Genomic DNA, 20,341 nt, shown 5'->3' with positions numbered 1-20,341 from the left:
GTCCTGTTGAGCTGGTTTGGAACCCGTCCCCTCCCTTTGCGCTATCCAGATCTTCTTCTTCTCAGGAGAGCAGGGGTGCACCTTCACCTGGCCCTGGACCCTCTGCCCTCTTGACACCCTGTTCTCTCCAGGGAGCCCCGTCGCCTCCCTCCTCTGAGCCTGGGGGCAGCCCTTCTCCCATCTCGTCCGCTCTGAGGCCTCTGGGGACCCCGAGGCTTACCCTGGTGGCGGCCTGTGAGCTCCAGGCCTTGCCAACACAGGTTTAGTACATCAGAGCAGGAGACACTCAGAGACCCTCCCCGGTGCCTCTTTCCCATGTGGGGACCCCTCCCCGGGTTTCAGAGCTGCCTTCTCCCCACCCCCTGGGGCAGCCCCCCTGCACTGGTGTGGTTGAATCAAGGCCCAGGCTTGGAGGACTGAGGCCTGTGGTGACCTAGCCAGGTTGGGGGGCTAGATTCTGATGCCCAGCCCAGGGCCCTGCTGGAGTAGGGGGACCAGATCCTGCGAGTCTGAACTCCAGGCTCCTCCCTGGAAAGAGCCAGCCCCCCACCCCCTCTGAGCTGCTTTGTTCTATTCCATGCCCACTGCCTGTGTCCGTGGGAGGCGTGAGGGTGGCACCTGCCCCTGCACCCGGTAGGCACACCGTGTACTTTGTTCAAGAACGCGAGAAGGTGCCGCTGAGGGTTGCACCTTCCAACGGCCTGCCGCCCGCACCAGGAGATGATTTCCACCTCGTCAGAAGAGAGGAGGCCTCGCCCTGTGGGATGTCACAGACACTGGGAACTGAAGGCAGGTGGGGCCCTCCCGAGCCTGGGGGGGGGGGATCGTGGAGAGCCCCCAGCCAGGAGCCCCCCACTCCTGCACTGTTTCACAGGCTGGCTTCCCCGTGCCAGACGAGGAAGGGGGAGGGGTGTGGGGCAGTGGGGGACACAGGGAATATTTCACACTTTAGAAAAAGCCTGGTATCAGGTGTTCATTGTTCTGTGACTCTACCTCTTTTCCTGTAGGAGGTGAGTATGGGGATAGAGTTGGGGTTTTGGGGGGGAGGGTGTTTAAACAAAATATCCTGCCTACCCTAAAAGTCTGTCCCCCCAGGGGTCTGTGTGTCCCGCAGACATTCTGTGGGGTATCTTTCAGAGACAAATTAAGACTGCAACAGAGAACTTCTGTCTGTATCTTGGGGAAAAATTTTTTTTTAATTATCAGTAGAATGAAAAATTTGAAATTCCTATAGAAACTGCAGATCCCTAAGAAGATACTTGGCAAACACTGGCTTATGTAATATGCACTCAACAAAATATATGAACTTCTTTCATCTGCAAACATTCAACCATTTTGTCACTAATAAGGAGTGAAATTGGTTGAGGCTGTTGTAAAGCCTTCAAAGAATGAAGGACTGCTTGGGTGGGTTCTCATTTCTGGTCCCCAAGGAAAGTCTGTTAAGAAGCTGGGTGTGTAGAACTTTGTAACGACGTGTTTGTGCTGGGACATGGGCCTCAGTTTAACTATTACAACTTTGTTCAGTTTCATTTATTCAGAAAGACTTTATCTGGGACCGTAGGACGCCAAGTGTGGGGCGTGTTCTCTCCACCAATCTGCGGGTAGAGAGAGGCTCCTGGCCCCGGGAGATGCAGCTCTCGAACAGTCATTTCGTGTTTCTGAAAACGCACGTCCACACCCAGCCCCTCGTCTGCTTTTCACCAACCACACTGAGACCACACGGACTAGCCCTGTGAGGCGGGTGGCTTGCACAGGGACAGCCAGCCGGGGCTAGGGCCAGGGCCAGGCCTTCTTGCCCATGGGGCATGGTCCCATTTTATGGCCACACCTCTTGCCCATGGTGGTCCTTCCTCTTCCAGGTGGTGGGAAGTAGGAGTTACATGACGAGCTGGAAGGTTCTTGATGAAAATGTGGCCCTGTCCTTTCCCTCAGGCCAGCCAGCGCCCATAGGCATGGGATTTCCCGTGGGGGTCTGGTGGGGGGAGGGCCGGGGACACACATGTGACTGCCCACTCTTGAGCCCAGAGGGCTCACCCACAGAGCATTCCAACCTAGGGTGGTAGGTGGAATGCCATGGGGGGCAGCCCTGCATGGGGGGAGGAAAGACGCTTCTCTTGGGGGCCACTTGCTGGCTCTGACTCTCCCTCGCCGTGGATGGTGGCCAGTCTGTTCCAGAGACCCTCAGAGTTTTCTTCTAGTTTTCTTGCCTGAGAGCCGGGATCAATGCACACACAGGGGCCCCCGGGCCCTGCTCTAGGGTGAGCCGAGGTCACAGTGATTGCTGTGTGGGGCCCTGGGTGAGGCCGGCTCACCTTCCAGGCTGCCCCAGTGGTGAAGGTCCCTGGCCTAGGCCACCAGCACCCCACGTGGGCTCTGCCCTCAGGCTGATGTGAAGACAGAGGCTCCAGGCAAAGCGTGATTGGACCCCAGGGCCCAGCAGTGGGTCTGCTCAGCAAACCTGGTTCTTGCTTGGCCATCTGGAGGTCATATCTGGCTTTGGAGGAGGCACACCTCTAGGCATTCATCCCTCTGGGACTGTAAGAGGGGGCACAATGGCTGTTACCCCTGAGCCTTTGTGTGGGATCACCTCATACTTGAGGTGTGAGCAGACAAAGCCAGGACGAGCAGGAAGGTGGCCAGGGGTGTTTACCCGGAGCATGGAGGCCGGGCTGCTTGGGTGCCCCACTCTGGGTGGCTGGGCTGGAGTCTCTCTGCAGGGACGTGACCCATACTGCTCTCAGGGCTCGATGCCGTCCGGCCCAGCCTATGCTGCGGAAAGGCGAAGCTCGGCCCCGTCACCTTTGACAATACTGGGGCCTTCTGGGAATGGAGGGATGCAGTTTGGGGCATGTAATCCTTAAGATGTTCCTGTGACTTCATTTCCATCCCACAGTGGGGGGCCCCAGCCCGCACAAGGCCAGCTTTGAGGACAGGAGCTGTTGCCATGTGAAAAAGTTATTTTCCCAAACAGTGAACAATCCTAGTGATGTCATGGGCCCTGCCAGAGGACCCAAATCAAATCGGTTCTGGTGCTGGTACAGGCTCCCGTCACACTGTCCCGAGGTGATGACACAGCCTGGCTCTGGGGCCAGAGAGCACAGAAGGCCAGGGCCTTTAGGTGGGGCTCCCTGCGTGTTTCTGGGGTTCCATTTCAAAAATGAAATCCACTCAGAGGAGGGCGGGGCTTAGGCAAGAATCACAGGTCCAGGACCAGCAGAAACTGGGTTCTGGTGGCACCAGACAGCTTGTCCCCCTGCAGCAGCAGCCCTGGGGTCAGAGCGGGGGCTGCATCTGGGGCGGAGGTCACGGATCCCAGGGTGGAAGTACTGAACGAGTGGCCACAGAAGGGGGCCCGGATGGAGCCCGAGGTGGCCTCCCCCATGTGCCCTCATGCCCGGCCGAAACCTAATCCTCATTCTTGGGCCCTCATGTCACGGCCTCAGCCCTGGCTTCCCATCAGCCTGCTGCACTCAAGCTGTTCCCACTCTTCTCTTTTCCTCCAAAGGAAGGACCTTTGCTGATGAAGTCATGGGAATAAAAGCTCCCTTTGCCCCTGAAAACAGTGGGAGCCTGAAGTCAGCTTGTGTGGCCTCTCACACAACAGGCAGGCGACCTTTGCTGCTTACCGGAACCTTCCAAACACATGACATTATCTAATTCTCAAATCGTGTGATTATCCCCATTGCACAGATGAGGAAACCGAGCCTGAGATCTTAGGACTGGCCTGAAGTCACTTCTCTGGCCTTTGCAACTTGGGGTCAGTAGCTCGTGCAGTGAAGAGTTACTCTGTCCCTGCTCTGTGCCAGGCACAGGGGCGAGTGCTGGGGAGAAGCCGTGCGCATCCCGGACAGGTCTGTGGGCAACCTGTGATCCCGCAGGGGAAGGGTCCTTTCTCACTTCGACCCAGAGAGTCCTTGGCTTGTTTTCAGCTCATCGTCTCCATGTTTTCCATTAATTCACTTAAAAAACCTCAGTCTTGTGTGCCTCTCAGTTTTAATGTAAGTGGGTAGTTCTGTCTGGTGATTTTGAGAAGAATTATATTCTTAAATGTGATTGTGATCTCAATCTCCCCCAGTCCCTGGGGGAGCCCTGGGACTATCAGTGTTGAGGAAACTCCGCTGGCTCCCAGGGTGCTTATTCCAAATAGGAAAGGACGTTCTCCATGAAGGTTCTCTCTAAAGCCCGCTTCCTTCTTCAGTTACTCAGCGTCGTGCCTAGCCACCCCACCCTCCTGTGCGCCTGCTCTGAGGCCCAGCAGAATTAGCTGTACGCGCAGCAACAGTAGCCATACTTCAGACTGGGGGACCCTGGGGATCAAAGACGAATGCCATGGCCCTGGAGGAGTGAACATCCTTACCTTGCACGTGGCTGGGACCACTCCTTAAGTCACAGATCCCTGGTCGAAACCACTGGGCCAACTGGTCAACCAGCCAACTGGAGGACCAGTGCACTGTCGTTTGACCAGTTCATGTATTACAGACAAGTATGTGGGACTGTCAACTGCTTGATTCCAGCAACCCTGTCCCTGCCCAGTACAGGGAAGATGCTCAGTGATCAAAGGATCTTGCCTGGGCGGTGCCGGAAAACCCACGTCCAACGGAACTGGCTCGAAGCATCCATGGACCATGGTGCATTGGGGAACCACAGGGAGCTGAGCCTGACTTGGCTGTATTGGGCCTGGCTCTTGAGGGCAGTGTGCGGCACTCTCTGGCCACTGAGGTCTGAGGTCTGCTGGGGGGGTCTCAGTTTACCCAACACTGTCTGTGAGAAAGACAGCATGCACTCCTCTGGCAGACATGAGCTCCTTGGGCCTGGGCAGGTTGTCTCATCCCTGTGGGCCTGAGAGTTTGGTGGACTTTGGCACATGTTCCACAGTTATCCATTTTCCCTTCTAGAAACCCATACTAGCCCCCAAACCAGGGGCCTTTGATAAGGGAAGAGGATGGCTTGGGTTGCTCCACAGACATTCCCTGTGCGAATGTCCACGAGTGTCTGTCCTCCATGAGAATCCCCTGAGTGTCTAGTTCTTGTGGTAGAAATTTTCCATTTGTGCATCTGGTGCCCTGCCCATTCTCCCCCTGCTCTCTGCCAATGGCCTGTTCTCCCTCAGATTCTGGTTGGGTCTGGCCAGTGGGAGGCACCAGCAGGAGACTAGGGGGCAGGAAGGAGAGTGAGGTTGGGGTGTCTATCCTGCCATTTCATCCCCACTGGGCCACAGGTGATAGTGGCCCAGGGGGCATTCCTTTAGCAAAGGTCCCAGGTCCTTGGCACCTTCTCCCTGCAGCTCTCTGTCTGGAGCCTGCGTCCGCCCCTTCCCATGCAGAGGGGCAGAGGGCTGGTGACAGCTCCCCACTCTTGCTAGGTTCCCTGCTGGGAGCCTCTTCAGCCCTCACTGAAGTCCCTCCACCTGCCCGCACCTTGGAAGTAGTCCTTTGTAAGGCTGCCCTCCGTTACTCAGTTTCAGGGATCATCTGTTTCCTCCTGGGACCCTGAAGGACACAAATGGCCTGATCCAGGGGCGGCTCAGTGGATTGGATGAGGGGCAGTTTGGCACCCAAAGGTTGAGGACCAGGCCCTGGAGTGGGCTGTGCTTCCCCCACCCAGGGTAATGCCCCCCATTGCCATAAGGTGTGCAGGAGCAGAAGCAGGCCTTCTTCTAGAATACCACCCTTCAACTACCTATTCGTGATAAAAAGAAGTCAACTCCACACGTTGAGTCTTTGTTTTGGATCATTGTTAGGCTCAGTACCTTCAGTAACTGTTTAGAAAACAGCACAGAAGGATTTCATAGGGAACGAGTCAAGGATCCCAGAACCTGTCATCGCCATGTCCATCCTCTCCCCTGGCTGCCTGGGGGCCTCAGATCGGGGCTCTTGCTCCTTTGGAAGCAGACCCCAGGAGGCCCTGCTCTGTCTAAGCCCAGGGGGGCAGACAGAATCCTCCCACAGGAAATGGGCATGAGGCCTCAGGCCGGGGAGCAAGGTGCACGTAGAGGGACCTGGGATTCCTTCCTCAGAACTCAGGGAGGCCAGAGGCCTCTCCGGTCCCCACGGGGTTTCAAAGAAGAGCCTTCGAGGAGAGGGAACTCAGTCCAGAGGGAGGTGGCAGCTCGAGAGGCCCCAGACGGTCCAGGCTGGACCCGAGACCCCTGACTTGTAGCCCCGTGGGCCTCGATGAAGCTCACAGCAAAGGGGGATGGCCATCTAGCACCAGTGAGAGTCCTTCAGTGGGATACCTCGTTAAGGACCAGTGCGAAGGAGCAGGGGGGTTGCACCAGTTCTCCGTGGGACCTCAGTCAGACTCAGGGGGCGCGGGGTAGCCCGCGTGCTGGCAGGAGGAGCCCGCGGGGCGCAACCCTGCTTAGGAGGCACCTGGGAGTGACACACCAATGTTCCCAAGAGGCGTCCCCAGAAACCCTGCAGGACCCCACCCTCTCCCCTCCTGGGCGCACCGCTGGAGACTTTCATTCTTGTATCGGAGCAAACCACCCCAAGAAACGGGAGATCCTGGCCAGGGCACACCTTTCCGCTCACCTCCGTGGGAAACCTTCGCTCACCCTCTCTCCCCTCAACCCCCACACGGGCGGCAGACCCTCTCTCCTGACCCCACACTCTGCCTCCTCCCTTCCCAGAGTGTGATGGACGTGGGGCCTGAGGCCCAGAGAGGGGCGGCGGCAGGCTGTGGTCACACAGCTGTGGGCCAGGCAGAAGCAGGCTCACAGAGGCCCGATGCCCACCCACCCCAGGACCTCTGCTCTCTGAGGCAGCTTCCTGGCCCACTCCTCCCTTGTGCACCACCTTCAGAAGCCAGAGGTGGGACAGCCAGTGGGGACTGCGGCTTCTGTGTCTGAGGCCCCCCTGCCGTGGGCACGGGAGCAGCTTCTCCCCTCCGTGCAGGCGGCCGAAGTCCAAGCCTCTCGGCTGGTCAGTGCAGAGTCAGTGCGGTGGCTGCGGGGACCGAGGCTGATGTCCCTGATGGCCCGCCGCCCAGCACCGAGTGAACAAACCAGCACAACCCAAGGGGGGGCATCCCTCGGGTCGGGGTGCAGCCAGGCCCTGCCCCCGAGTGACCAGGAGCTTCTCAGTGCTCCTGGGCCGGGCTGAAGGGCTGGGTCCACTTGGACACGTCCAGAAAGATGGTAGAGGCCCCGTGGTAGAGCCAGAGGCGGGGCAGGGAGCCGTGGCGGGTCCAGGCGTCACGCCCACGGTCGTAGGCCTCCATCTCCACGTGGTAGTCGCCATCCATGCCCTGCCAGCGGCCACCGGTCACGTACAGCGCGTCGCCCAGCGGCACGAGCGCACCGTTCTCATGCAGGCTGTGCAGAGACTGGACCTGCGGGTGCGCAGCCGTCAGGGCCCCTGGGCGGGGGCGGAGCGCAGTGGCCGGGGAGCCCTCTGGTGGGGCGGGGCACACACGCAGAGAGGACTGCCAGCGCCCTGTTCTGCTCCCCGGGACCTCACCCAGGCTCCCCGTGACCACCCCCCCCCCGGAACCTTCAGACTGTCCTTTAGTGGGGAAACCCCAGCGCTCTCCTCTCCAGCCCACATCTCTCAGGACGATGTTTCCAGGCCCCTTGCTCTCCTAGGCCCCAATTCGGTCATATGTGAAGTCAGGGTGTCAGATGGGAGGGGCGGCATGGAAGCCCAAGCCTGGAGCTGCCTCCTGGGGCAAGTTCTGGGCCGGGCCTCTGACTTACGGTTGCTCTCTTGGAGGGGACAGATGTGGCCTCCTCTCTGACAGACATACACACGCGAGGGGCCACTTGTGCCTTGGGGAGACTCACTTTACCCCCGTACCTCCTGCCTCGGCCCGTGGCCTCAGAAGTGCTCTGGGCTGGGGCTGTGAGGTGGGAGCCAGAGCCCAGAGGGAGATGTGGACCATCTGAGAGAACCCAGCATGCGTGGGAAGAAGAGGCCCGTCTGCGGCCTGCACATGAGGACGGTCACGGGCAGCCAGCCCCCCCGGGCCTGGAGAGGGCAAAGTGGAGCCCTTCGTGGCCAGAATGCCCCCTGGATCAATGGCATGGGCCCTGCAGAGGCCTGGCTGTGGCCCAGCTGGGAAGGCCTAGAAAGAGAGTGCCGGCCTGGCAGGGCCCACCCTGCACCTGTCCTGCGTGGTAACGGGGGCCTCCAGTGAGCTGGGTGCTGACGCCAGGGGACAGCTGCAGGCGGCCGGATGGCAGAGGCTCTGCTCTGGGCCAGCCGGCCAGGGCCTGGGCAAGTGCAGGGAGCAGGCCTCCTCCTCGGCCTCCAGGAATGGAGACTCTAGGGCAGGTGGGGCGAGCCCGGGGCCTTGGGCTAGTGAGGAGGCCACTGCCCCGGGCACTGGGCACCATCCCTCCTCTTTCTCCAGGAGAAACACAGAGAAAGGCTCGGGCTTGAGATGCCCAGCGCCTGCCCTCTCAGTGCCAGGAGAGGAGGGGGTCGCAAGGAGGGAAATGGGGCACCAAGGAGCTGGCCACTCCCCCCCCCCCCGCAGCCAAGGGATCCCCTTCCCTGCTCCGCCACCCCCACGAGTAGGAGATGCCCTCCCTCCCGGGCCTGGGCAACACCAGGCTGTCCCTGAAACACCCTGGGCTGAGCCCGGTTTTGCTCCCGAGAACAGACCACCCCGTGCTGGGGCAGAGCACCATGGTGACCAGGAGCCCCCGGCCCTTGGCTCCCCCGTCCTCTTGGGGGCTCCGCTGGGCTCTGGGCCTCATCAAGCCCTTCGGTGTCAGGGGTTCTGGGTGGAGGTGTCACCCTGGGAGGCGAGGCTGAGGCCCACCTTCTGCCACAGGTTGGCCCCGGGGTCGTACACGTAGACCTTCTTGGTGTTGTCACCGACCAGGTAGAGGGCTCCTTGCAGCGCGGCACAGCGTGGCGAGGACAGGTACTTGGGGAGGAAGGGCGAGGCGATCACGCTCCACGCGTCTGTGGGGACAACGCACCGGGCCCGCCTTCGCCAGGGGCCTCTGCCTCTTTCCTGCCCGTCGGCTCCGTTGGGAGACTAGGGGCCCCACCTGACCCTGGCCCCTGTCAGTCTCCCATGGGACCCTCACACCCACCCTGCAAAATGGGTTCTGTGATCATCGCCACCATCCAGAGGATGGGGAGGGAAAGGGGGAGACACAGGGCCAGGAAGGCCCCCAAGCCCTGGAGAGCCCCGCTGGAGCCCCAACCCTGGCACAGAGTCCGGGGCCCAAGCTGGCGCCCACCAAGACTTGCAGGTCCGGGCCCCTGCTCCTGGCCCATGGGGCCGGTACCAGGCAGACCCCGCAGCCAGGCAGCTTCGGGACCTGGAGTTGGGCTGCCCATCACCTGCCCTGGGCACTCGGCTCCCCAGCCCCCAGGCCCCCGCCCCCGCAACCCCCGGTTCCCTGCCCCCTGGGCCCCCGCCCTCCTCCGCTGTCTGATCCGTCTCTGATGGGGCTGTGGCCTTTTCTAAGAGGCCTGTGGCTGCCTGCTCCCTGCCCCCCGGGCCCCCATCGCCAGGACCCCCACCCTCCGGCTCAATGAGATGGGATTGTGGCCTGCGGGGGGAGGGGCCACCTGCCCGTGTCCCCCGCCGCTCAACCCCAAGCCACGTCGGAGGGGTTGGCGGCCTGCCCGCCCGGCGTCGGTGCCGCCCACCTGTGACGGGGCTGTAGCACTGCAGGGCCAGCGCGTTGTACTTGCAGGCGCTGGACCCCACCAGGTACAGCCTGCCCCCGCAGCTGGCCGCCGAGAAGTTGCTGACGTACTTGAGGGCGGGGCTGACCGGAGTCCAGGCGTCCGTGTAGGGGTCGTAGCTCTCCACCTCCACCACATCCAGAGTGGTGCCTGTTGGGAGGTGGGGGTGGGCGTCAGGGCTGCCGGGCCGGGGGCAAGGGAAGGGCCCTGGAAGTGCAGGACTGGGGGTTTTGCATCCTAGGAGGGGAGGGGAAGGGCGGGTGAAGGAGCGCTCGGCCTTGCGAGCCACGTGACTCACCCCTTCCACAGGCAAGGCCCGAGGCCACACCGTCAAGTGGCGTGGGTGTGGGCACCTGGACCCAGGAACACTCGAGTCCAGACCGCATGACGGGGGCCCCAAGGCCACAGCTAGTTGCCCGCACCTGCCTTGGGCCCGGGACCTTGTGTGTGCCCTCTGCCCGCGGCTCGGGCTCGGCAGCCATTGGGAGGAAAGGGGCTGGCCAGGACAGCTGGGACACTCGCAGTGGCCTCAAGGCCAGTCTGTCACCCGCAGAGGCCCTGGGAACCTCGCGCTCAGCCACAGTCATTGTTTCCCACACTTATCTGACCGTAAGGGTCCCGGGGTGACTCCTTGCCACAGCTCTGGGGTGTAAAGGGCTAAGCGCTCAGGCTGGCGACCGGTGAGAGCAAAGGTGACGGCAAAGGGGGGACCATTGTGGGTCTCCTCACCCCGAGGACGCCGCAGAGGGAGTGACCCTGAGCGGAGGGCTGTGCGCGGTTCTGGGAGTGTGCGTCTCTGCCGGCAGCCCAGGGCTCCAGCACACCCCTCATCGTTCTGTTGCCCGAGTCCCTGCTGGAGCGGCTAGGGAAGCTCATGGCTGAGCCTCACCCCGAGACATCCAGGTGGCCGGTGGCACAGCCTGGCCAGGCGCCCTGGTGGGGGCTTGGTTACTCCAGACGGTGAGCTCCAGAGGGCAGGAACAGGGGAGCATGCCTCTGTGGGCCTGAGGCCGGGGCAGCGGGGGGGGGGCTCTCTGGTCCCTGGTGAGGGCACGAAAGTGGGGAGCCATTGTTGCGGGATTGGGAGGCTCCCAGGCTGCCGAGAGGTGCGCGGGGGGCTGCAACGAGGAGGAGGTGCCCGGGGCAGGCGGGGAGGGAGGCCTTACCGCCAATGGCATAGATCTCCCCGTTGAGCGCGGCGCTGGCGTGGTTGGTGCGGGCCTTCAGCATGGGGGCCACGGGCTTCCAGGTGGCCTCCTTCAGAGGGAAGCACCAGGCCTGGGTGGTTGACCAGGTGTCTGTCTTGGTGCCCCGGGAACCACCTGTAGGAGAGGTCCTGTCCCCTCAGCCTGCAGTCTCCAGGCTCGTGGGGGCTGGGTACTGAGGGTCCTGCCTCCTTCTCCGCACGCCAGGGGTCCCCATGGTGCCAGACCCTGGGCTGTGGGGTTGGGGGGGGACCGTAGGTGGCACAGTCTAGCTGTCTGACTTGGACAGGTCCCTCCCTGCCCCATAAACAAGGAGGACAAGTTCCGTGGTTTCAGATCCGTGTTTCCCCAGCCAAACTGTATATGGGCCCCCAAGTTCTCAGACATATACGGGCAGGGTGACCCCACCTGCCTATCACGTGGTTCCTTCGGGGGAGGCCCTGACTGTGGAGCCTAGCGAGTCCACCCCGGCTCCCGTGTCAGGCAGAACACGGAATGGGGGCGCCCACACGTGGACCCGTGGATTTCCAATGTCCTTGTTTTCACATCATGGAAATGTCTGGAAGAGCCCTGCCTGAGCCGGAGGGGGCAGCTGAGTCTTGGTGGCAGCACGGCGAGCAGCTCTCCGGGTGGCGCTGCCGGGAACCCACCTGTGACGTAGACGGTGTTGTTCAGTGTGGCCAGAGAGAAGCCCCACTTGTGGTAGTCGGGGAAGTCCGGGAGTGCCATCCACCTCTCTGGCCAGAAGAGAGACAGGCAGAGGGTCAGGGTGGCTGAGCTCGCTGCTGGGGCCTCCCCTTGCCCCTCAGCGCCTCTTCCCATGCGGGTGCAGGGCTGTTCCCTCACCTGGGGAGAAGCGAGGGGCAGGACTCAGCTGGCCGCAGTGGGGGGTGGTGACATCATGACTGCTGCACGTGCCCCTGCTGGGTCTAGCTCCCGAGGGGTCCCCACCTCCCCACGCCGCCCCCCCAGAGCCCGGCACGCAGACCGGACTCAGGCTTGCACCCAGGGTGTGCAGGGAGGTGGGGCTCCGGAGGCCGGGGCTGGCTCTGACCCTGCAGGTGACCTCACTGACCCCAAAGGGATCTTTTGGCCCCTGGGTTGGGTCCCACGTCTCAGATGGGGTAATGGGTTAAAGGGCCTGACCTCTGGTCCCTAGTGGGTTAGAACAGGAACATCATTCATTTGCTCGTTCCCCATCCATCATTCATTTCTTTGCCCCGAGCACCCTCTGTGCCGTGTGCAGCCACAGGCGTGCAGGGGTCACACAGGGCGTGACACGGGCCTTGCGGCACCCGGGTGAGTCCGACCCCTGCTCTCGTGTACTACTGTATGGCCCCGGGGGACCCATAGCCTCAGTTTCATCCTTTGGCCTGGGGGCAGGTAGTTCCCACCTCACTGGGAGGTGGCGCGAGTATAGACGACCCGCGTCTGTCATAGAGCCGCTACGCCATCAGTGGGCCTGAGGATTATTGTCACGACAGCAAGGGACAGAGCCATGCACCCACCTTGGGCCCACCTTCAAAGAGCTACATGAGGGTAAACTGAGACAAGAGATGAGAAAATGCTTGAAAAAAATAAAAACGAGAGAGTCTCTGTGGGAATGTCGAGCAAACGGACACATTTTGGGCGCTCACGGGAGGCGGTGAGGAAGACCCGCGCCTTGGGGAGGTCCTCTGGGAAGATTCTGTGTACTGTTTATGCCCGTCTTTAGGACATGCAGAACTCCGGCCTCGCTGGGCACCTGCCCTCTGGGCAGGGACTGCGTGTCCCCTGACTCATGTCTGTGTCACCCCAGGGTGGGGACGGCCCAGCGGTCACCAGGCCTTTGCCTGCCAGCGTGCCCCCTGCCGTCCTCCCCTTGGGGTTGGAGGGACAGCTGCTCTCGGGTGAAGCCAGCAGAGCTCATTTCCTGACGTCAGCCCCCAAATCCCCTCGTCAGCCCCTGACCTGGGACAGCCGGCCTCACGCTTCCTGGAGCCTGCCAGCCGCTGACGCCACGCGGGTGACTGGTGACTGGCCCAGTGGGCCCGGGACACCAGCCGGCGCTCCTCAGAGCTTTCAGAAGAGCTTCCCAGGGCCAATGTGCCCCTCCAGAGACCCTGCTGCCCTCCTACCTCTCCCCCTTTCCCGGCCACCCTGTGATGGGTCCCCAGGCAGGAGAGGCCCAGTCCGTGCCCGTCGGGTCCGCATCCCAGCTATGTGACGAGCCCCTTCCTCGGAGGAGGAGCAAGCTTAGGGTGGAGAAGTGAACTGCTCGAAGGCTGGAATGAGAACCCTGTTAGAGCTGACCTTGTCCCTGCGCTCCTACCCTCCAGGCCACCTGCACCCCAGCTCCCCATTCTCCCCTTGGGGCCAAGGTCACACTAGGCATGCAGGCCAGCGGCCGTCCTCCCACCCAGGGCATTTTGGGCAGCAGAACACTTTACCTTGGGCTCCAGGGCCCAAGAAGGCCAAAGTTAGGGGCTGTGACTGGAGGGTGAGGGGCCACCTAGCTGAGCTGGCCGCTAGGCTCTCCTGCAGTGCCCCCTCCCTGTGAGCATCTCACTCCCTCCGCCTGCACGGCAGACACGAGGGGCTCGCAGGCGGCAGGGACAGCGTGAAGGCTACTCACGGGCCTTGCTGCTGTAGAAGCCGAAGTTCCTGGGGGTCCTGGGGTGAGGGGCCGCCTCCTCTGCGCCCTCCTCGTCCTCCTCCAGGGCCCGCCCGCCCACCACCACCAGCACCTCCTCCAGCTTCTGCGGGAGGGCCAGCAGTGCCTGTGGGGCCAGGAAGGCTGGGTGAGCGGAGTGGGCGGCTGCGTTCCCCATGCAAGGGGCCCCAGGGGCTCTCAGGCCTCGGTGGCATTTCCTGGGGCAGGGCTTTGGTGGGGCAGCTATGTGGGTGCACATGCGTGGGGTGGTGTGAGCACGTGTGTGTGTGTGTGTGTGTGTGTGTGTGTGTGCGCGCGCACCGTGGTCGCATGGGGCCAGGCAGGGCGGCAAACAGGACTGGGAGCGATGGGGCAGCAGGTGCATGTGTGGCGCAAACCTGATCGCTGTTCCCTCCCGGCAGTCCCCACATGCCTTCCAGAGGCGTCCCCACACCCATCTTTGGAGGCAACCCCAACTCTGTCCCCAGTTCCTCCCCAGGGCCAGCATGCGGCGTGCTGAACTCGGATGACCCTGGCTGGGCAGGAAGCGCCAGCCCGGTTCCACCCTGGTGGGTAAGTGGCCGTGCTCCGAGCTCCCAGCCCCCGGGGCTCCCCTGTGTCTCTGGCTTCTCCTGCAGGAGGCCTGCACCCCCACCTCCAGCCCCCCGACACCCCGACCCTGGCCCGAGCAACAGCTGTGGCCCAGGCCTGGCTCTTGAGGGCTCCTCCAGAGCAGGGCCCTGAGCAGGCCACGCAGCCACAGACGGATTCATCGGCTCTTCGTCCGTCACTGTGCCCCAAGCTGTGCTGCCTGCCATGCTCACCGCAGCACACATAGGAAACCGCACCCCGTGAACACTGGAGCAGGTTCCTACAGGGCGGGAGGTGGCCTGCTGCCAGGCCCATCCAGGCCCCTAGGCCTGTGCACACGCTGTGCCATCTTTCTGGACTGTTTTCCCTCCTGCAGAGCTCCTAGCCCTTCCCTAAGGCCCAGCTAAGAGGCTGCCTCCTCCAGAGAGCCCTCCCTGACTGGCCACCCTGCCCAGGATGCCCCCAGCCCAGCTTCAGCCTTTCTCGTGCTGCTTTAGGTCTGTTTCCAGGTTTGTCTGCACCAAGCTGTGAGCTCTGACTGCAGTTCGGACAGTCACTTCTGGTTCCCCTCCCCCACATATCCAGGGTGTGGGACACATGGGGGCCCAGGGCATGAATAGGGATGCTCCTCATGGGTAATCAGCCCAAGGAAGGTAGAACTGCCAGATTCGGGGCACCCTGGGGGTATGCACTCTGCACGCTCCATCCCCATGCAGGTCGGGGTCTCCGGGGCGCCCCTCCCGCCCCTTGCTCACCTCATCATGGCCCTGGGACAGGGCCACCCGGCACGCCTCTGACTCCCGGATCAGCGGCTCAGTGGCCAGCAGCTGCTGCACACAGGGTCTGGGCACGGCGTCCAGGCGCACCAGGCCGAGCAGCTCGGGGAGGTGGACGGCCCGGGCCTGCGGGTCGTGGCGCACCCAGCGCAGCAGGGCCTCCAGCCGGCTTCGCTCCGGCTGCACCTGGAGCAGTTCACTGGCCAGACAGGTGGCCAGCCGGTCCTGGGGCAGCTGCAGGAACTCGTCCTCCTGGGCCACCGCCTCAAAGTTCTCGCGCAGGAAGGCCCAGGCCTTGGCAGCCACGCCCCACAGCCCCTGCTGCTCCCCGAACTCACAGATGCCCAAGCAGTTGGTGGCGTCCAGCTGCTGCTGCAGGTAGCGGCCGCACACCTTCTGCACGGCGGGGAAGTGCAGGCGGGCGGCCGTGCGCGTCAGCGCCTCCACGTTGCCCTGCGTGACGGTCAGGCGGCCCGTGTACACGAAGTCCACCAGCTGCCCCACCACGGCGGGCTCCACGTCCCGCAGCTCCACGCGCGCTGAGAAACTCTCGGCAAAGTCGCCCGCAAACATGGCGTGGAAGTAGGGGCTGCTGAGCGCCAGGAGGCCGCGGTGGCACGGCAGCTCCCGGCCCCCCACCAGGAGCGTGACATCGGCCAGCTTGGGCTGGGAGCGCAGCCGCCGCAGGCCGTCCAGCATGTCCTGGGCGTGCGAGGGCAGGTGGAAATCCAGGTCGTCCACGTTCCGCACCATGGCCCCCGGCACTGGCGTGGGGCCCCGCAGCCCACCCACTCCCCGCAGAGAAGAGCCGGGCCCTGCCCGAGATCCTGGGGACAGAAGAGGGCAGGGTCAGCCCGGGGCGGGGCACGGCTCCTCCGCCTGAGTCGCCCGGCGGTCCGTCTGGCCGGCCGTGTGGCCGTCAGTCCTTTCCATCTGCACCAACACTGGCCGAGCATCACAGATGTGCCAAGTGCCTCGCCCAGCCCCGTCGCCCTGTGCGGTGGGCTCAGGGGCTCCGTGTTCGTCCCATTTTACAGTGAGAAGGTTGAGGCTCAGAGAGGGCCAGAGACCTACCCCCGGCCAGGTAGTCAGGGCAGGGCAAAGCCAGCATGAAAACCACACCCGGCCCCCTCCACAACTCTGGGCTACACAGAGCAGACCCTCCGGGGACTGTGGTCCCCTGTGACCCGCCACCTCCAAGGTGGCTTCCTCTGCTCCCAGATCTGACCTTGCTGGGGAGCGTGAGGAGGGCCATTGGAAGCCTTCCTGCCCCACCGATCCTCACTGTCCATGGTTACATGGAGCCTTGGGCTGCCATGACCTTGCTGGGTGACCTTGGTCCCAGTTTTCTCAACTGCAGATCCAGAGGCTGGCAGGGAAAGGGACTCTGTGGTCACAGTGCTCCCCATGGGCCAGGCCGCGTCTCAAGGGTGGCATGCCCTCCTCACGTGGCCTGCACGACAACCCTGGGAGGTGGGTGCTGTCAGGGTCCCCGTAAAGGTGGGGAACACAAGCACAAAAGGCTCACATCACCTGTCCAAGTGGGGGAGGCAGGCTCAGGGCCCACACGCCGAGCCCCCAGGTTACAGGCCCCTGGGTGCAGGTTGGTAAAGACAAACTCGACTAAGGGGAGTTCTCTGGACAGCAGCTTCGGTCAGTGTCCATATCATCGCATTCAGCAAATCCGCTTCTGGCTTATTTAACTATGTGCACATTCATTTATGTGCTCCTGACACTTTACCCCAGGAAAGCTGCCCGAAATTTCACCCGGAGCTACCAACAACTGCAAAAAAAGCTGCACGGCTGGGATGTGGTCTTTCCACTAGGGGGCGTCCTCCAGAGCCGTCAACGGGAAGGGAAGGGGCCGGCGGTCCACAGGGACCAAACCCTTGGTGAAATAAGTGTGATCAAACTAACAAAGCCCTGTGAAGAGAACCGCGAACTGTGGGTGCCAGGGGCCGGGAGGGCTGGAGGCTGTGGCGGGAGCTGAGGCCCTTCCTCCCCAGTCGCGCCCCTGCAGAGCAGGGCAGTACCCCAGGAGCCCAGCCAGGACCGGACAGGTCAGGGGCCCTGGCCAGCATCCCTCCTGCCTGACCCCCGCCCAGGGAGGCCCTCTGGCTGAGTGAGGACAGGAGCCCGCGGCCACTGCCCCAGGCCTCACATTCCCATCATTCCCGTGTTCCCTGTGGCCAGCTGCTACAGCCCCGGGGGCCAGTGGGCGGAGTGCCCACCCACCTTCTCGTGGGGCCTCAGCTGCGTCTGCTGACACCTGCCACCCTGCGGGCCCAGTACGAATGGCGTGGGGGCTTCTGGAGAGTCTCAGAGCCTCAGCCTGGTGCCTGTCCAGGCCAGGAGTGAGGACGGCTTTAGCGGGCAGGACACAAAGGGCCTGAAGCCAGCCGTGGCCAGGGATGGGACCCTGGGGTCCCGGCTGCGGCTGGAGGGTGTGGTCCGGCCTCCCCGTTGCCCACCTCTCCAGCCAGGACGCCGAAGGGAGTGTGCCGCCTGAGCCCTCACCGTGCCCCAAGGGGCCCAGCTTGACCAGGGCTGGGGGGCTGTGTCCAAAGCACCCAATGCTGTGATCTCTATGCCCCGCAGCCTATCCTACCATAACCCACCCTCTCCTGCTGCTCCCTGCCCCAAATCCCACCTCCCGTTCCCCGATGCCCACACTCAGAGCCCCTGGGTCCCTACCTCTCAGTTGGCCCCTGGAACTCTGAGAACTCAGGCTGAAGAATAGGACTTTCCAGGCAGTGAGGGACACGGAGGGCCTGCTGGGCTGGGCTGGGCACCACGTGGGGACGGACAGAAGGGTATTTTTAGCGCTGTCTGCATTGGGAGGGAGAGGGGGAGGGAGAGAGGTGATGCTTCTCCCAGGCCATCTGCTCTGAAAGCCCACACTGGCCACGTCAGGAAGGCTGATGTCTCCCAGACCCCAGGGACCAGACGGACTGCAGGAAGCCTTCCAGGGGGACAGTGGAGCCTGGGCTGGATACTCAGGGGGCGCATGGAGGCCCCAGCTCAGGGCCTGGGTGTCAGGAGGGCCTGACAGGTACTAGATTCTCTAATGGTCATTGGCAGGTACCCAAGTGGCCTTTTGTTCATCTGTCAACTGGGGGAAAGTGACTATCACAAAGAAAGGCAGATTGGTGAGCAAAGGCTTTCAAAGCTCGGGGTCCGCGGTGGTGGCAGGGAAGACTTTGGTGGTTAAAGCAGTGCCCAGAGAGGTAAGGAGGCCTCCCTGAGTGCTCCACCGGGCTGGCGACAGGGTCACTGGGTCCTGAAGCTCCGGGTCATAGCATAGCTTCGGCCCTGGGGCAGCCCTGGCATCGTCATTCGTCGTGAGACACAGAGGTGGCAAAGAAATGGGGTCATCTAAAAATAGAGCAGCGGCGGCCTGCAGCCTCCCCTGCAGCCTTGGGTTCACAGCGGTCAAGAGGGAATCCCTCTCAGCTGGAACTCGGGCCACTGGCTGGGGGGCTCCGGACATCTCTTCTGCCAACGGTCAGAGAAGGCTTCCCAGCCGAGGACACACGGGTGCACAGGCGAGAAGCCCGCAGCCCAGGGAGGCCAGGTGAGGGCCTCTGTCTGTCACCCCTCCTTCCTCCCCCCGCGTGGGCCTTGCTAATACCACCAGTCTCCAGTGTGCTGGGATGTGGAGGGTCAGGGACGGCCGAGTCTGATGGAGGCCGCTGGATGCCCCCCAGGGAATGGCCTGACACGGTTCCAGTGCGGGAGGTCCCGGTGCGACAGCCCTCACTCCTGGTGAAGTTAGGTGATTTCCCAATGGTACTGGGACATCATGACAGCTTGGGTCCTGGACAGGTGACCCCTGTCCAGCCATCACAGCCTCTGGTCCTGCTCCCCGCTGAGGGGATGGTTGTGAGCTAGGAGCCGCAGTCCTATTCTCACCGTGCGTGCGGGCTGGTTAGAGCTCGGTCGTTACACAAGTTACTGCCACAACTGACCAGCTAATTACGAGTTTGCAAGGTGCTTCCAAACTCTGCTCACTCGTGTTTTCTGATTCCGCGCTGCCCTCTCCCCAGCCCTGCCCAGCTGAGTCCCAACCCAGCTCAACTCTTCCCAGGCTGCCCGTTCAGCCCAGTCCAGCCCAGCCCAGCCCAGTCCAGCCTGCTTAGCCCAGTCCAGGCTGACCAGCCCAGCCCAGCACAGCCCAGTTCAGCCCAGCCCAGCCCAGCCCAGCCCAGTCAAGCCCAGCCCAGCCCAGTTCAGCCCAGCCCAGCCCAGTCCAGCCCAGGCCAGTTCAGCCCAGCCCAGCTCAGCCCAGCCCAATTCAGCCCAACCCAGCCCAGTCTAGCCCAGCCCAGCCCAGGCCAGCCCAGCCCAGCTCAGCCCAAAACAGCCCAGCACAGCCCAGCCCAGCACAGCCCAGCCCAGGCCAGTTCAGCCCAGTCCAGCCCAGCCCAGCCCAGCCCAGCCCAATTCAGCCCAACCCAGCCCAGTCTAGCCCAGCCCAGCCCAGCCCAGCCCAGGCCAGCCCAGCCCAGCTCAGCCCCAAACAGCCCAGCACAGCCCAGCACAGCCCAGTTCAGCTCAGCCCAGCCCAGTTCAGCCCAGCCCAGCCCAGCTCAGCCCAGCCCACCTCAGTTCAGCCCAGTTCAGCCCAGCCCAGCCCTGCTCAGCCCAGTTCAGTGCAGTCCAGCCTAGGCCAGCCCAGTTTATCCTACCCTAGTCCAGCCCAGCTCAGCCCAGCATAGCCCAGCTCAGCCCAGCATAGCCCAGCTCAGCCCTGCCCAGTTCGGCTCAGCCCAGCCCAGAGCTCAGTCATAGCCCAGTCCAGCTCAGTCATAGCCCAGCCCAGTCCTGCCCAGCTCAGCCCAGTCTGCCCAGCCCAGCCCCTGCTTCAGACAGTCCCAGGCTCCCCCCTAGCCTGCAGCATCAGCCTCACGGGGTCGCAGCGGGAAGGGGGATGCTCATGGACGTCTCCAGCTCTCACTTACCCAGGACCATCCTGGGGAAGCCACTGGCAGGGGAACAGAGGTGTCCCTCCTGCCCTCGTGCTTGTAGCCAGAACACGAAGGGTTAATGTGTACCCAGCCCAGGCTGGAGGAAAGACAGAGGGTATTCTGATGACAGCTCCCTGTAGGCCCCTGGGGAGGTGGGGAGAGCAGACCCAGCGCCTCACATGATGGGTCAGTTTGGGAAACTCGATACCAGGCGCTCAAAACAGGTCTTCAGCAACAGATTGCTCCGGCGTGGTGTCGTTTTTAAAAATATGCTGCTTGTTTCTTCTCGTGATGATGAAAATAACACATGTTCACTGTGGAGCATTTGGAAAACAGGAAAACATGAAGCAGAACAGTTGGACTGGTAAGAGACAATCCCCACGAACACACAGGCGTCTCCCGTCCAGTGTCCGCGCGCCAGCCTTCCGACGGCTGCGGGGGTGTCCGCGCGTCAGGCTTTACGGCTTTATATCCACCCCCCGCACTTCTGACGCGGTTGGTCTTTAGAAACACGATCTTT

The 20,341-nt window shown here is 62.7% G+C and overlaps 1 protein-coding gene across 1 annotated transcript; it reads right to left on the bottom strand.

Moving 5' to 3' along the window:
- Positions 1-5,719: 5,719 nt before the first annotated feature.
- KLHL30 (kelch like family member 30) lies at positions 5,720-17,643 on the bottom strand. Its single transcript, XM_026489970.4, has 8 exons — positions 17,549-17,643; positions 14,834-15,681; positions 13,470-13,614; positions 11,506-11,592; positions 10,817-10,972; positions 9,612-9,800; positions 8,767-8,912; positions 5,720-7,332 (listed from the first exon to the last, which is right to left on the bottom strand). The coding sequence occupies exons 2-8, from the start codon at positions 15,605-15,607 to the stop codon at positions 7,081-7,083; spliced, it is 1,749 nt and encodes a 582-aa protein (XP_026345755.1). The 5' UTR covers positions 15,608-15,681; positions 17,549-17,643; the 3' UTR covers positions 5,720-7,080.
- Positions 17,644-20,341: the final 2,698 nt, after the last annotated feature.

This window comes from Ursus arctos, unplaced genomic scaffold (genome assembly GCF_023065955.2).
Source record: "Ursus arctos isolate Adak ecotype North America unplaced genomic scaffold, UrsArc2.0 scaffold_1, whole genome shotgun sequence".
Classification (NCBI taxonomy): Eukaryota; Metazoa; Chordata; class Mammalia; order Carnivora; family Ursidae; genus Ursus; species Ursus arctos.
The sequence above is the reverse complement of the archived record's forward strand: the minus strand, read 5'-3'. Positions and strand labels throughout refer to the sequence as shown.

What these genes read in the sequence shown, in the direction of transcription:
- KLHL30 (XM_026489970.4), bottom strand. Translation starts at nt 15,607, where the DNA reads ATGGTGCGGAACGTGGACGACCTGGATTTCCACCTGCCCTCGCACGCC. An exon ending in CAACACCGTCTACGTCACAG is followed by an intron (nt 10,973 to 11,505) that starts GTGGGTTCCCGG and finishes CCTCTCCTACAG; the next exon opens with GTGGTTCCCGGGGCACCAAG. An exon ending in GGAGATCTATGCCATTGGCG is followed by an intron (nt 9,801 to 10,816) that starts GTAAGGCCTCCC and finishes ACCTCCCAACAG; the next exon opens with GCACCACTCTGGATGTGGTG.